Source organism: Dermacentor albipictus, chromosome 3 (genome assembly GCF_038994185.2).
Source record: "Dermacentor albipictus isolate Rhodes 1998 colony chromosome 3, USDA_Dalb.pri_finalv2, whole genome shotgun sequence".
NCBI lineage: Eukaryota > Metazoa > Arthropoda > Arachnida > Ixodida > Ixodidae > Dermacentor > Dermacentor albipictus.
In genome coordinates, this window is record NC_091823.1 from 53,619,647 (window position 1) to 53,634,750 (window position 15,104).

At 42.2% G+C, this 15,104-nt stretch overlaps 2 protein-coding genes across 5 annotated transcripts in view; one reads left to right on the forward strand and one right to left on the reverse strand.

Annotated features, from left to right (window-relative positions):
* The window catches only part of LOC139057377 (WD repeat-containing protein 48), a 69,791-nt gene extending 59,992 nt beyond the window's left edge, over positions 1–9,799 (forward strand). For both annotated transcript variants that reach the window (XM_070535450.1, XM_070535449.1), the window contains one exon: positions 1,637–9,799. In XM_070535450.1, the coding sequence (XP_070391551.1) occupies positions 1,637–1,729 (93 nt within the window). In that variant the 3' untranslated portion in view covers positions 1,730–9,799. The remainder of the gene's footprint in view (positions 1–1,636) is intronic.
* A 4,334-nt stretch (positions 9,800–14,133) lies between these two features.
* Positions 14,134–15,104, reverse strand: part of Cndp2 (Cytosolic non-specific dipeptidase 2) — a 36,022-nt gene continuing 35,051 nt past the window's right edge. For all 3 annotated transcript variants that reach the window (XM_070535458.1, XM_070535457.1, XM_070535456.1), the window contains exon 13: positions 14,134–14,521. In XM_070535458.1, the coding sequence (XP_070391559.1) occupies positions 14,474–14,521 (48 nt within the window). In that variant the 3' untranslated portion in view covers positions 14,134–14,473. The remainder of the gene's footprint in view (positions 14,522–15,104) is intronic.

The window sequence follows — 15,104 nt, forward strand, 5'->3', positions numbered from 1 at the left end:
CAGAATTATCCAAGGATTCCTCTTGCTTTGACCAAAAAAAAAATGTGTTCAACACATTCAGCCCCCAGTGCGTCATGGTCACGAATTTCAGCTTCTCTTGCGATCCAACATAAATTGGCGAGACATTCGTGCATGTTCTTGCTGTTCAGCCTGTGCCACTGGACGATCTCTATTTCTTGCGTGGTGTATGAGTGATACTGCATGCAAAAATGCGACTGTACTCGACGCTGTCGAACAATAGACGAAGTCGGCGAAAACAACGCATCCCCATTGGCTTGGATTGGCTTAAATTGGTTGAAATTCTGGCTACATTCAAAAACAAAAATTCCAGAAACAAACTTTAGAGGGGGGGACTGGCAGCGGGAAAAAGAAGGGTGCTTAAAGAAACACTAAAGGCAAATAATAAGTCGATGTGCACTGTTTAAATACCATTCCAAGAACCTTGCAACACTTGTTTCCTGCCAAGAAAAGACTTAGTTTACAAGAAAATCGCATCTAAAGGGTCCGAATACCTTTTTCGAAATTCAAATCTCCCGCCACCCAACCCGTGGAGTGATGTTGTATACGCCATCACCACCCTTTGCTGCCACCGGTTAGTGAAATGGTGCCCGACAGACAGCGGCACCGAGCCAAGACAGAGCGGTAGATTCGCCACTGCAGCTGCCTTTTTGTGAAGTGCCGTAGACCGTTCGGGCATCCCGGCACATAACCTGGAAGTTGAAATCTCTACTACTTGCAGTTTTTGCAAGTTTCATGGGCCAGAAAAACCAGTGCAGCACTATGCGATAATGAAGCTAGTGAAACGCGAAAGCATGGGCTGCGCAGAGTCAAGCAAAAATGAAACCTTTCGACCACCCGCGTCGTTGTCAAGGGTAATTTCAATGAGTTCCTTTTTGTAAAAATGAAATAGAACTGGATAAGTAGCATTTTATTTTGTCTTTTAGTAGAATACAATATTTTTTTGCAACAAATGGTTGAGTACTAGTGACAGAATTTAAGTGAGGAGTGCTTTCGTCATCGGGCATGTGCTTGAATGTCCCAGGGGAGTCTCTAATCATGTCCTGCATTTACCTCAATTTCTCGATGATTAAGGCACTGTTTGCGATAATATTGACCCCTTTGAGATTCTCTAGCACTAATCTATCACTTTAGTTTGACTTAAAATTTGCCTTTGTTGTCCCTTTAATTGGTAGTGTATGGAAATGCGAGATTTGCGGGAAAAGGGAGAGGGGCACTTGTACAAGGGGGGCAGGGGGGGATTTTTTGGTATTTTTATGGTATTATACTCCCCTGACCAGTAGGTTACAGGAAGAGCACTTCTTATAGATGAGCTGATATTTGGGCTGTGGAATGACTTATTATTGTGGGGACATCTCACACGGTTGCCTATTTTTGTTCAGTATTGTTCCTGTAGTCAAGATTTAAACATGGTTGATGTGATAGTTGATACTACCAGTAAGCATATGGTAGGGTACAACAATGCAAGAACATCTGTGTGTTCATGTTTTGAAGCATATTAAAGCACTCTGGCTGGTCTCGACTGCTATGCACTCCTCCGATGCAGTGATCTTTGCAGTCATGATGTAGATTTGGAATGTAAAAATCAACAATTTGGTCATTATTTTCCCATGTGCAGGTTCTCGACCCATCTATGGATCTGCGAACGGTTCGCCACTTTATATGGAAAAGCGGCGCAGACCTAGTGCTTCACTATCGGCCAGTCAAGTGACACCGGCCGATGGCGTGGAGCCTTCTCCTTCGCAAGAGCTGCCACCGTGCTGTCGGCACCATATTTCTGTGATAGCCACCACTTCGCTTGGACCACAGGGGCCTAGTTGCCACCGGCTTCTTCCTGTTCCACCGCTCTTTCTGCACACGACCTCTTCCCAGTCACTGGGAGGTGGTTGTCTGCTCCTTCCCATGTGGTCGTCTGCTCCACTCCAGGTGCTCTGCTGCCCATCACCATCGATGTCATGCCGTCATCTTCGCTTTCTGCTCCCATAACAGCTTGTTGCTGTGTAGTACACAGAGACAGTGACACTGAGCTTCCTTTCACTTTTTCCTGGCGCCTTGGAAACGTCCAAGCATGCCCATCAAATGTGTGGCTTGGCGTCTTGCACTGTGTTCATGTGTTCAGAGAGAGCAGTAGTGAACCCTAACTGAATGCAGGCACCTCTGCAGCAGCTAAAACATTGACATCAGTAGCACTGGAAGCAAGCTTCTAACTCATTTCCTCATCTTTGGCAGTAGGGAAGCAACCTGCTTGGTTGTTTACTTAGTACTATTGTCTAACATCAATGTTTCATCGTGTGCGTACACAATGTGCGGCATGTTTTGTGCTACTAGTCATTCAACAGTGGTAAGGATGACCTCTAAAGATCAGCCCAGCATAATGTTGCCTTGGAGTTTTGAACCGGTATTTTACATTATGCCAGATGTTGTTAAATTAAGTGAGCTCTTTGTTCACGAAAACAAATTTTGATAAATGAAGAATTGGGATCCTTATTTGAATATCAGTCTGATAAAGTGTACTGGTAATGTCTTGCAATATTCGCAACAAATTTCACTTTCAACGAGTCAGTAAAAAAAAGAGAGAGAGAGAGAGAGAAGAAGAAGAAGAATCAGTCCACAGGTTCTTTTCTTTCTTTTAGCGATATCTAGCCTGCAAATTAAAGAAAACAAAAAGAAAGGATGCGTAAATTGCCTTTCATTCTTTCAGGGCTGTAAACAAGTTTCATATGTGTTGTCACCTACCTAGAACAAATGTAGTGCAGACTCATTTTATTCAACCGTTTCTTATCTTTGCAATATATTGCTGTTTGTGTTTGTGTGGCATCTGCCTAGCAGAGAACCATAGTTGTAAATACCATGCAAGCCCCTACTGCCAAGGAGTCCTGCAAGTGTGGTAATCTCTGAATTGCTGCTTCCTGGTGCTGTCTAGCACATGTCCATTACTGCAGAAGTCCAAGTCTTGAAAGCTGCTCTGTCAGTAGTCTTCGTGTAGCTCAGCTGACAGCAGTGCAGCCTGAACAGGCTTATCAGCAAATACTGACATCGTGTTTGACTCGAAAATGGATGGTATGTGTGGCAAATGTATTAGCATTTGTATGATACTACAGAAGTGCTGGTAACTCAAAAAAGTAGTAAAAGCACCATAGCCAAGCAGTCAATTTAGAAATAAATTCATTGCTGTAAGGCTAGCCTATCCTTGATGTGTTAACTGTATTAATGGGAAGTTACAAGAGGGTTGTTACGCTGAAAGATATGAAAGAATGGGACCATTGTGATATGCCGTGTTCTTGGGCCTGGATAGCCTATATAGATAGCAATAGGGGTGCGGTGCACTGTGCAACATGTTATTGCTCTTCTTTGTAGTGTTTGACTTCTGAAAGAAAAAAAAAGAACTATTTTTGTTGGTAATGGGGCTCACTTAAGAGGCAGCACACTCTAAGTGAGTTTTTACATGGGGCTTTAATCATAAAGCCATTTTTTTTTATAGAATATGAACTCAGACTGGTAAACCACTTCAACAGCTGACCACATCGTATGAGCTGTTTGCAACTAGCACGAACAACAACAGAATATTCATATGGCAGTGCACAAAGTGCAGTCACATAGGTTTGGTGCAGTTCTGCAAGTTTTGTGAGCTATAAAGTCATTCTCATTGCGATTGTGATCGCCACAACAGTCACATTATAAGTGCTTCTCTTTTCTTGTTTTGCCTGAAAACTGCGAGACATCATCACATGTGTTGACTGGCCTACTGGCTAGAGAAAAAGCAATTGGCATAAACATTATTGACCATCTATGAGAATTCTGCATGTTTGTGCATTGTACATTTGCTGATTTGGGTTGTCTTATTTGTGACGGCTTTTAATAGAATGATTCTAATACATTTGTTTTCCTGCTGAGATGGGCCACGCACGTCCTGTGCTCTGAGGTATAGAACTCCTGAGATGTAGTGTGTTTAAAAGTTGCTGCCCACACATTCATGGCTATTGCAATATGAGATGCATCAGGGCTTGATTAAATGACAGTGTTGTTCCTTTTAAGTCTCAAGTCATGTGAGGATCATGCTTGCCTTGCCCATAAATGAGACGGAGCAAAAAGTCGAGTTAGTATGTTCGACATTTGGCAAGCATGTCACTGATTGCCAAATGTGTTGTAAGCAAAGGTTTGATGCAAGTTTTGGTGCTATCCTGCAGTCATGCAACGAAATAAATTATATATGCATACATGTTAAAGGCACCAGTGGTAAAGTGGCCCTTGCAGTGACCTTACACAAGCAAATGGTTTAACATCCCGGTTGAATCTAATTGATGTGCAACATGTCATCACAGTAGTAATTGTGTTGTTGGCTTCAGGACTAAAGACATCTTTGCTGAGCTTCATGAGCTTGGTAGCCAATGATGTCATTGTTGCAGTTCATCATTGATGTCATTGATTATTAATGGAAATGGCTGCCATCTGGGATGAACAGATGAGGACATAAGAACACAGAAACACGCACTGCAGTGTCCCTGTACGTGTTCCTCTGTATTTGTGCCCTTTTCTGTTCCGCACTGCAGCCCAGGGAATGCGCAACTAACATACCAACCTACTCATGCTATTTCAAATAAGTTTGCTGATTCCACCCATATGCCGGTAAATAGCCATGACTGGCAGATTTTGTTACCTCCTTTCAAGTATTTTGGTTAGTAGATTGAAGGTGATATAAATTTGATGCTTGTATTGTCGAGGGCATCATGCGGTGTTTTACCCAAATTCAGTGAGAAGTAAGCACAATGTGGTCAGTTAGTCTTGTTGCATGCTCTACCAAATGCTGAAATTGGGTTGGCTTCATGTATGCAAATTGGGCAGATTTTAATGTCTTCACACTATACCGACCACCAGACCTTGTGCAAAATTCTACATGCTGACTTTTCCACATGGCTGAAATGCCGCTGCAAAGGTTGTCGACTTTGCACTTGAAGGAAGGGAGGACTTACAAGCTGGGAGTGAGAACAGGGGAGTATCATTTGCGGACGGGTTTCATGCTTTGTGTACACTTTCTTCTTGGACATCAAGCTGCAAAGCGATTATTTCTACTCTATAAATACAAGGAAGTATAATAGATTTTGGTATTCTTGGCACTCTTTGGCCATTCCTGGCCCTTGTGCCAATAAAACCCATGTATCATCAACAGTTTTTGGTCACGCTTTATTATTTAAGTACTGTTCTCATATCCCTGTCTGCCTTTTCCAAGCTTATTTGTGCATAAAAGTAGCTTGAGTGTACAACTAGAGAATCATGTTATGAATTCAAGTTATGTTTAAAAAGCTGCTTGCACAGTTTTGCATATCATCTATTCAGGAGAAATCTCCCACTGCCCCAGCAATGTGGGGCATGGTAGTGGTGTGTCAGGGGTAGCCACTGCAATTGTCTGGAGTGCTTTAAGGGCAAAGCATGCACCAGGCAGATACTGACCATTTTTGGTTGCTAGCACAGGACTCGCCTCTGTAAACATATTTGATTGAAAGTGTGCCCTGAACAGAGTTCCAAGCACCTTGAAGTGTGACTCATTGTTGCTTAGTTAGATGGGTTGAACTGTAGAAACAATAAAAATGCTTGTTTGACACATTGTAACACTTTAGAGAACTCCACATTTCATTATTTATTTGCCCCTGCATGTTTGTTTATGTGACCAGTAGAGTGTATGTGGAGAGAATGTGAGGGCCTGGGTGGCTGCACAGAGTTGGCATGCATAGTCCAAAGCATCTTGTGCACTGGTTCCACTTTGCACAGTTCACTTCTGTCCAAATCCAAGATGCAGAACTGCTGTATGGCTGCTAAAACAACCTCGTGCAGGCAACCAGTAGCTAATTGCAGACTTGTTGTAGCAGTGTATTTTAGGTGCTTGTGGTTTACTACCACAGTTTGTTGTGGAAATTGCATGTACAGGTTTGAGTTGAACCTCTTTAACACATTTAAGTTTTTGATGTAATTGTTCCTGTGAGAGCCGCTCTTGCAGTAAACATACAGTGTCAGAGTATGCATGAAAGTTGAATCCTCAGAGTAACATGAAAACTGAACCTTGTGTACTTGACAGATGAATCAAGTGATATTTCCGGCATGAGCGGAAGTCAAATCATGCAACCTGCTCTATCTGCATGAAAGCTGGATGATGCAATGTGTACTATATGCGTGAAAGCCTAATTGTGCAATGTGTACCGTGTTACCCAAGCGTTGTGTCACAGCAATTAGTTGGCCACACAGCTGTTTTAGTGCATACAAATTGCTTCCTTGTCCTTTTCAGCAATTTTTCTGAACTGTGCGTCTAGATTTTGCTTCTAAAAGTGCTGCCTAACTTGGGAATTTATTGACAAAATTTCTGAAACACTATTTGGGTTGCCACAGTTATTCTTGTTGTGCAGGGTGGTCGACAGTTATGTTGTTCAGTATTCCTTGGTTCCGGTGTTCAATGACTATTTACTGGTCAAATGGTGTGTGCCTCTGTAGTGTTGTCCTGTATGTGTAATTCTGCATCCTCAGCAATGTGAAAGTGAGTCTTTAGCCATCGTGCTAGTCATTCATTCACCACTGCATCTGCCCATAGCAGCAATAAATAAGAGCCTATGAATATTCAAAGCTTTCAAGTAACAAATGAAATATTGTCCTATTCGGTTGGTTTTAAGTCAAGTAGTCACTATTCCGAAGTATGAATATTTTTGTAATAACTCTTTTATTTTTCAGAATTGTCAACTGTGCTCATTCAAGCATAATATCAGAGTAAAAGTATGATAAGTATTGTCCCCACAGATACAATAGGCGTAAAGCGTGAGAAGTTGCATAGGGGACCAAGCGACATTGCTCAGGAAGCCAGACTTTAACAGCTAAACCATGTTCATTCACACTCTCCAAAATGTCCTGGGTATGCTGGCAAACTACATATTTGTTCCGAATGCTCTATTATTGCTTTTAATAAGCAAGACTCCACAATGTAGAATGTAATGATAGAAACTTGCTAACGTTATTAACACTAGGATGTGAACATCGTTTTATATAAACAGCTGTTAATTACTTGAAAGCTATTCTAAAAGTACTGTATATTCGGTTCACTTCTTGCACGAGTAAATTCATATTTAATTCAGTTTTAAATATTACAGGGCTATCTTGTTTAAACGTCCGATCAGTCGTGAAATGAGAACCACAGTGAAAACCAAAACTATTTTATTTGGAACATTTAGATACACTTTCCAGCTACTCCTCTGCATAGTCACCGCTCCAATTGAGACGTTTGTTGTAGCATGGTAGCAAGTATCCTATACCCTCGTCATTAAAGGCAGCTTGCTGTGCTTTCGGCCAATTCTGTATGCTGGTCTGCAGCTCGTCTGAGTCAAACTCCTGTCCTCCTAACCAGCGTTTCATGTGAGCAAGGAGATGGTAATCGGAGGGAGCCAAGTCCGGGCTGTACCATGGGCGATCAAACACTTCCCATCGAAAATGCTGTAGGAGCTTCTTTGATGCAGCTGCACTGCGCAGCCGCACATTGTCATGAAGAAGGACAATGCCTGATGACAACGTTCCTGCTTGCTTGTTCTTAATTGCCTTTAGTAGACGTTCGAGAGTAATGCTGTACGAGGCTGCAGTGATGGTCGGGCCAGATTCCATGAATAACACCAAGAGAACAACATTGCTGCCCCAAAACACAGTAGCCATGCACTTTCTGCTTGAGAAGGTTCACTTGAACTGCTTTGCTTTCGGAGAATCAGAATGCACCCACTGTTTGGATTGCTCATTTGTTCCTTCTGTTTTGAAACGGACCCATGTCTCGTCTCTTGTGACGATTTTCTTGAAAAAATATTCATGTTAGCACTGGAGAAAAGTTAAGGCTGTGCCCATTTACTGTGTTTTGTGATGGTCAATCAGCATCTTGGGAACCCACCAGAGTCTGCAGTACTAGAGTCTCTCATTCAGCGATGGTAGCTGATCATGAAATTTCTGAACGAATCACTCAGAACAGAAATTGAGAACCAATGATTTTCTCAAATTGCCTGATCCACTCGCTGAACAGGATCATCAGTTGACACTCGCTTCCTTTCCTACCTGCCTGCATCATTAATGTCTGTGCGTCCTGCTTCAAAGTTTCTGCACCATTGTCACACTTTGCTGTCACTCATGAAAGTTGTACCATACACATTACTCATGCTATAAATTTCGGCTTCATTGCACCCCTCAGCACGCAGAGATCGAATGACAGCACACACTTCACACATAGTGGGACACTCTATTGTCCAAGGCATGTTTACATGCTCTCTACGCGCTCAGAACTGACAACTACAACCTCATGAAATCGATGCGCATACTAGAGACACTACGCAACACTGCTGATCACAGCATCATCGGATTTTCACCGTGGTTATCATTTCACAATCGATTGGACTTTGAAAAAAATAACCCTTGTACTATTCACACGCCCCTAGTAAAAGCACAGCCCTAGCATAGCCATCTTGTACAAGCATGTCATAAGGCCCATGTAATACTTGCATGAAAGAAGGACGCTGCAAAAGCATGCATGTATGAGAGTACCACAGAACCTTACTAACACATTCTTCACCAACACATCTTCTCTGTTTCATAACATTGATGAAGCCTAGTCCCTCTGTGACACTAGCAGCTTGTTCTCTCAATACATTCCTTGGCTAATACATCCCATTCATGCAGTCTTAAAAAGCATTATATAGGGTCTGTGCTATACAGGATGCTTTTTTCTAGCTGCACCAAATTTTTAAAAATTACTTATTGCAGATAGCACAGTCCTAATCCTTGATCAAAATTACTCAATCAGGCGGCCATTACTTAGACGAGAAATCTAAATACATAAATAATTAGCATAATTATGTTAGCGTGTTAAATATTAACATTACGGCCACTATTTCAATCTACAAATTGTAGCCGGTGAGTTCGCAAGGCGTATTCACTTCAAACTAATTCTCAGGATTGCACCAGTTTCGAGACATGAAATTTCAAATTGTCCAACAAAATGCATTGGTGTTCCAGTTACTTTCGTGCCTCAATGCATAAAACAGCATTTTCTTTAAAGAAGTAACTGGAATGCTAATGCATTTCATCAGACACTTTGAAAATTAATATCTCGAAACTGGTGCAGTCTGGAGAATTCGTTCCATATCCACTTGTGGACATGCTAACAGTGGTGAATGATGGAGTGGCATGAAGGTTGCAGGCTCTTGCAACTTGCAGCTGCTGTATTGCTGATAGTGCGGACCTATGCATGCAACTGTATCAAATATGTGCGAGCGAAGCTCATCTGCACATAGCATGAAAAGTGACAGAGGAGTATCTCACCGGGGAGATGTTGTGCACAATAGGCTTATGAAAGGGAATATCTTATCAATATTCAAATGAGTACTGCAGAAGTGCAAGTTGTGGCAAATGTGACTTGTTGATGCAATCTAAGTTGTTCTGTTAAATGAGATGTCTGGCACTTCAAGAAAAAGACTGAGAACAAAATCAATTGTTCCTTTTCATATTTATTGACTGTGTACATATGTGTGTGTGCCATAGCACGGCAAGCATTTGCAGCACCCATCTGCGTAATAAAAGATGCTGCACTTCGCCGATTTGTGCACACGTGTAATTCAGAGGCGCATGTCGAAGGTTTGGTCACAGCTTTATCATGTCGTGTTACTAGTCAGAGTGGGTGCAAAATGGCGAGAACTGTGCTGTTTGTGCTGACATGTGCCGTCACTTCCAGCAGCATCTGTACTCGCTTTGAAATAAAATTAGATTTTTAATTTTTTTTCCTTCGTCTTACTGTGCTCGCTTCACCTGTTGCACAGGGGCCTCTTTTAGCATCTGCGGCATTGCTGATGCTTGTCGGTAAGTTTGGATTACTTGTCGGTATTTTTGGATTACAAAATTGGATTTCCGCTAAATCTAAATTGTTTAGACTGAAGTGACAAGAACAGAATTATCCAGATATTGGCGGAGTCGTATTATCCATTCCTTTATGCTGCCCTGTAGTGACTTACCTTTGTATTTCATTCATGGTTCAGCTAAACTGCTGAATTCTTACTGCTTGCTTACAAAAATAAGCTGTTGTTTAGCCTAACTGTAACCACTTCGAAGCCTGCCCTTTTCAACTTTGTGCCACACAGTGGCTACACAGAAACCATTGCTTTGTGGCCATTCCATGTGATTGAAACTTCGGCAGTTTTACCTTGGAAGCTCCTATCTAAATACTACATAGGATTGGAAAAAAATTTCCCTCGTTTGATCAGGTTTGTCACATTTAAATGTGTTAGTCTATAGACAATAGGAGCAGATTTTTTCCTCGGGGCAGCATTTTTGCAAGAATCATTGAAAACTGAAAACTGCAAAACTTTAGAAAACTGGAGCGTTAAGCTTACAATTCAGCAATAAAAAATTCTCAATTCTAAAGTGAATAAAACTGACATGCCCCCCACTACATATAAGTTTGCGAGTAGGATTTTTGCATAACTCTTGTATGTCAAATTTGTCCATCTCAGCTTCTTAACAGGTGCAGTCTACAGAACTGGGATTTCTGTTTTTGGTGCAGAGTTATGGATTCGTGAACTAGATGTGCTTCAAATCATTGATGATTTCCGGCAATATATTTGTAAAAGAAATTGGGCCCTATATTGAAATTCTGCTTCTCTACTGTAAATTTTATCTTAATTCGTTCGGTGGTTGTATATTGAAAGCATTTCTGCATCTTTTTTTTTTTCACATGTATTTGGAAAGGAAAATCGGAGTTGGCTCTGAGGTGAGGCCTCCTCTTGCACCTTTGTTGCTGTAGCACAGTGGCTACGATACACCCTCTCCCCGCCCCCGGCCCCCATACCCAACCTCTCCCTCTTAAAAGGGCCCTGAAACATGTTTTGAACGTAGAACACATTGCCAATCTGTCGTAAGCACTGCCGTGAACATGCGAGCCAAATAATATAGCACTGCATGCAGCAGGGAATAAACCTGCTGTCAAACACGGTGGAAAATCACTTGCTCTCATTTCCACAATGTTATGCAGAGTAATCAAAAGCAGCTGGCCCACCAACGCGCTGATTTTGTTATCGCTAGACCGCGTTCTCAGAAGTACATAACTTCTAATTTTGAGTTAAATGAAAAATATATATGTCTGCAATCTGAAAATACAGGAAAAGAATTTCATCATTGCACTGGGCGTCGCTGCGCCTACAGCGCATGGCCTCTGAGACAGCAGCGGTGTACGTAATGTAGTTTACCGCGGCCACCACAGCGTGCCGCGACACTAAACCTTTAGGCAAGGCTTTGCCTTCATGGTTTCTCTGCTATGTAGCTTCGAGCGCGCTAGTGGAGACAAAATTAGAAAGAAAGACGGGTGTGATAACTCCACATATAGTTGAAGGATTCGAAAAATGTTTGTTCCACGAGATTCGTGAGAAGACGTCCTTTGCCATTGGTTCAGTGCCGGTGCTGGCTAAGCTTGTTCTGCAACATATTTGCTGTTTCGCTAAAGTGGCATGCCAGAACTTTAATCAATTTGTTCCTGCGTGCAAGAGTCGCAAACAATGTGCACTCCCGCACTACTTGCAGACATGCAGCGATGCATCCTTTACAGTAAGCGAACACCAGAGCTGCCTGCGAGAGCAGGGCGGGTAGGCGTTCTTCATAGGGTGCAAGCAAAATATTGGGATGCAGTATGTAATTTTAGTGCAATATCGACACCCTAAGTAACCAAAGGGAAGAAAAGGGGAAGCAGTGGCTTATATAAATTCAAAGGAAATCAAGCACTATTACAAATTAGGATTTAGACACTTCACGGTAACATAAAAAAGACCGACTTGCGCATACACATATGGCCAACTAGGTAAATTACTTATATCGCCACTATTTCGTACTCACTCGATTGCTCTACATTTTGACGTGAAAGGTATGTCTTTAAAATGGTCAGAGGTATCACTTGCTAAAACAGCATGTAACGAAAACATGTTGCACCATTACGCTTATATCTTTGCAACCTTAATACCCACACTCATTACTTTGGTATCATAGTGTAAAGGACAGAATCCATTACTCGACCATGCGTGTGTCGCATCCACAGAAGGCCACCGATGTCGCACCACGCAATCGGAGCTAAATTGAGCCTCGCTCGGCGTTCGTGGAGGCATAGCTTGGTAGCACATTTGTTGATCCGCAGGAGTGGTCACATTTGAGAGAGCTCACTCAGCTATAGTAGGTGTAATCCATCATACTCAAACCAGTACTCATCAGGAGTTACAAGGCCTACAATTGAAGCTGCTGTAGCTATTCCACAAGCACCCGTCCCCATTTATGAAATTCTCGATAGAACCAAACGTTAAAACTAGATGTCTGAATTCAAATTCTGTGCCTATATTGGTGCCGTATTATTTAGCTCATTCGTCCAAAGGAAAAGAGATGAGGGGGGAGAGGGACCATTATTTCTAGCCTCGCAAACAAACTTTACCTGTGCAAACAAAACCATTTATAAAAATGCGAGTGTTGGTTTTATTGGCAGTATGATTGCAGTAAACATTTGCTTACTAATTAAATTAACAGGCACAGTGTCAGGCACATGCAGGCATCTCACTCGATGACTGCAAACACACGCTGTCACAATGATGAGCGCAAACAGAGGGGAGCGAATGCTTCTGCTGCCTCTCCCTTCAACTCGTTTCCGAAACTTCAGTTTACGCAACCTTCAGCACTAGGTGCGCGTGAAGGCAACGCACATGCAGCCACCAGCCATCCCGGCTTGAGCATTCTTTGGCCCCACCGGATAAATTAACTCAATTAGATGGGGCATTGCGGTGCGTGGTTGGGCTAGAGGTGGAGATGCACACTTGATCAGGGTAGCATGTGCACCCCTCTCTCTCGCGCGCACAACAAGACGGCTGCATTAAGCCACCAGCCTTCTTGGCTCACACCCGCAGCATACAGGATGCCATAGGACCTTATCAGACTTGAACCTTATTAGAACCTCACAGCAACGGCAAACTTCACATGAGAGCTCCATAAATATACTATGGCCATAAAATGTTTAACAGACCTCACACTTATGCATTTCTCCCATTTGCCTGGAAAGCCTTTGATAACTTGCAATAAATACGTCCACCTGGTCAAACCACTTCTTTGTGGCAGTTTGAATGAACCTGCACAAGCTTTTATATGAAACGATGAACTTCAAGGCAGAATCGGACACCTAAATTCGATTTTTGTTTACGATGAGGGTATCAGTTCGCGCTGAATGATCCAAATAAGTAGAAGTGGTGGGTTGTTCCGACTTTCAGGAGTCTTGCACATCCACACAGCCACGTCACAACTCGTTGAACAAACAAATTAATGTAGCATACAAGGGACATTCACTGCCATACACAATTGCTATTCTACTGCGAATTTCTTTGATGAAACTTCTTTGATGCTCCAGTACTCAAGGTCGAGATTGCGGCAGGATGCTATTTACTGGTTAACACAGAACGACAGCATAACTGGAAATAACGGCACTGCGACCATGTTTGGCTGGATAGATATGGGCTGACCAACTCGGCTCTTGGAATTAGTAGCAGACGACGGCATTTTTCCATGGTACTTGTGGCGTTTTTCTGTCAGTTCTGCGAACCGCAGTGGCAATTTTCTGTGGAACTCCCACATCAAGAATCCTGGCGCTAGGAACATATCTGGAGATCTTTTAATCACTAGCGCTACCTGTGCCCTGCAACTCATTTATGTGAACAAAAATCGTGCAACATATGCATGCAGAATGTGTGTGCAGGTACACACACACACAGTTCAGCTATAACCAGCAGCTAAATGCCTTGTCCTAGGTTTTCAAATGGACTGTTCAACCACACCAGTAAATTTATCACTTTCACATTCAAGGAAATACCACATCTTCATGCCTACAGGCAGTGACAAACCTATTTCAAAAGATAAACAACAAAATTCTAGAATATTACGAGCTATTGCAGATGCATTTAACTTGTCAGACACTGGTTCCAGTATAAGACAGTAAGTCCTGTGATTCAAGTAGAATGAAAGGACTAACAGAATTGAGACACTGAGCCTAAAAAAAAAAGGTTGACAGTTGCGTCCCACAAATAAAGGAAAACTCGGGAAAACTGTATAAAAATATATTTATTTCAGCAGGTACACCTCAATGTCATTGTCTAGGATAAAAATATGCGAGTGCATCTGAAATCTCAAATGGGTAAAATAATAAAACAAATTAGGCTTGAGTGCTAAAGTTACTCATAGAAAACATCCAACTATTTATTCCACATGCACATCTTGCAAATGAAGTATTCTTGAGACTAAAAAGCTCAATTTCTCAACAGGCCTGATGTGCTAATATACGTTCTATGGTAAACAGCTGCAAATGCGCGATTAAGCAAAATATGCCTGTAGAAACTTCGCTTCATAAAGCAATCATGGCAGAAAGGGCAGCCAAGGGGATGCTTCACTTCAACTGAGCAATTTCATAGAGGTAGGCAGCCAGTAGCTTGGACTGGAAAAAAGAAGAGAAATATTTGTAGATAAGGTAAAACACTGTATAAACATACAAAAATTTGGCAGACACACTTAAGACTGCTAATGTGTGGTAATACGAAAGCATTACACCATTTTTAGGCCTCAGAACATCGTGTACACTCTCATTTTATACACTCGTCACGTGGCACAACCTCCTCCCCATTGGCTGTATAGTCATGCGCCCAATGACACACACACTAGGCCCCACGTTTAGTCAGCCAGATGGCTACGACGTGACATGTGCAATGACGCATGCGCTAGGCACACCTTTAGTCAGCGAGAACCGTGGAGCCGCCATGGCGTCGGGGAAGCATGATCACCTTGCACCCCTGAGGCCCGGGTTCAATTCTCAGATTTTCTTTCCCAGATTTCCAGATTTCTTTTTTAGAGCCATTAGTTTACTTTGTCTACATGAACGTCCCCCCCAAAATTTGATGTGAATCCAGGCATTTGGATTGACATTAAAATTGACAGAATTTTTTTATGTGTTTTTACTCTTTGCACCGTCGGCCATTTTTGGTACCATCTTTCGGTCACGCCGACTGCAATGGATTTTCGCT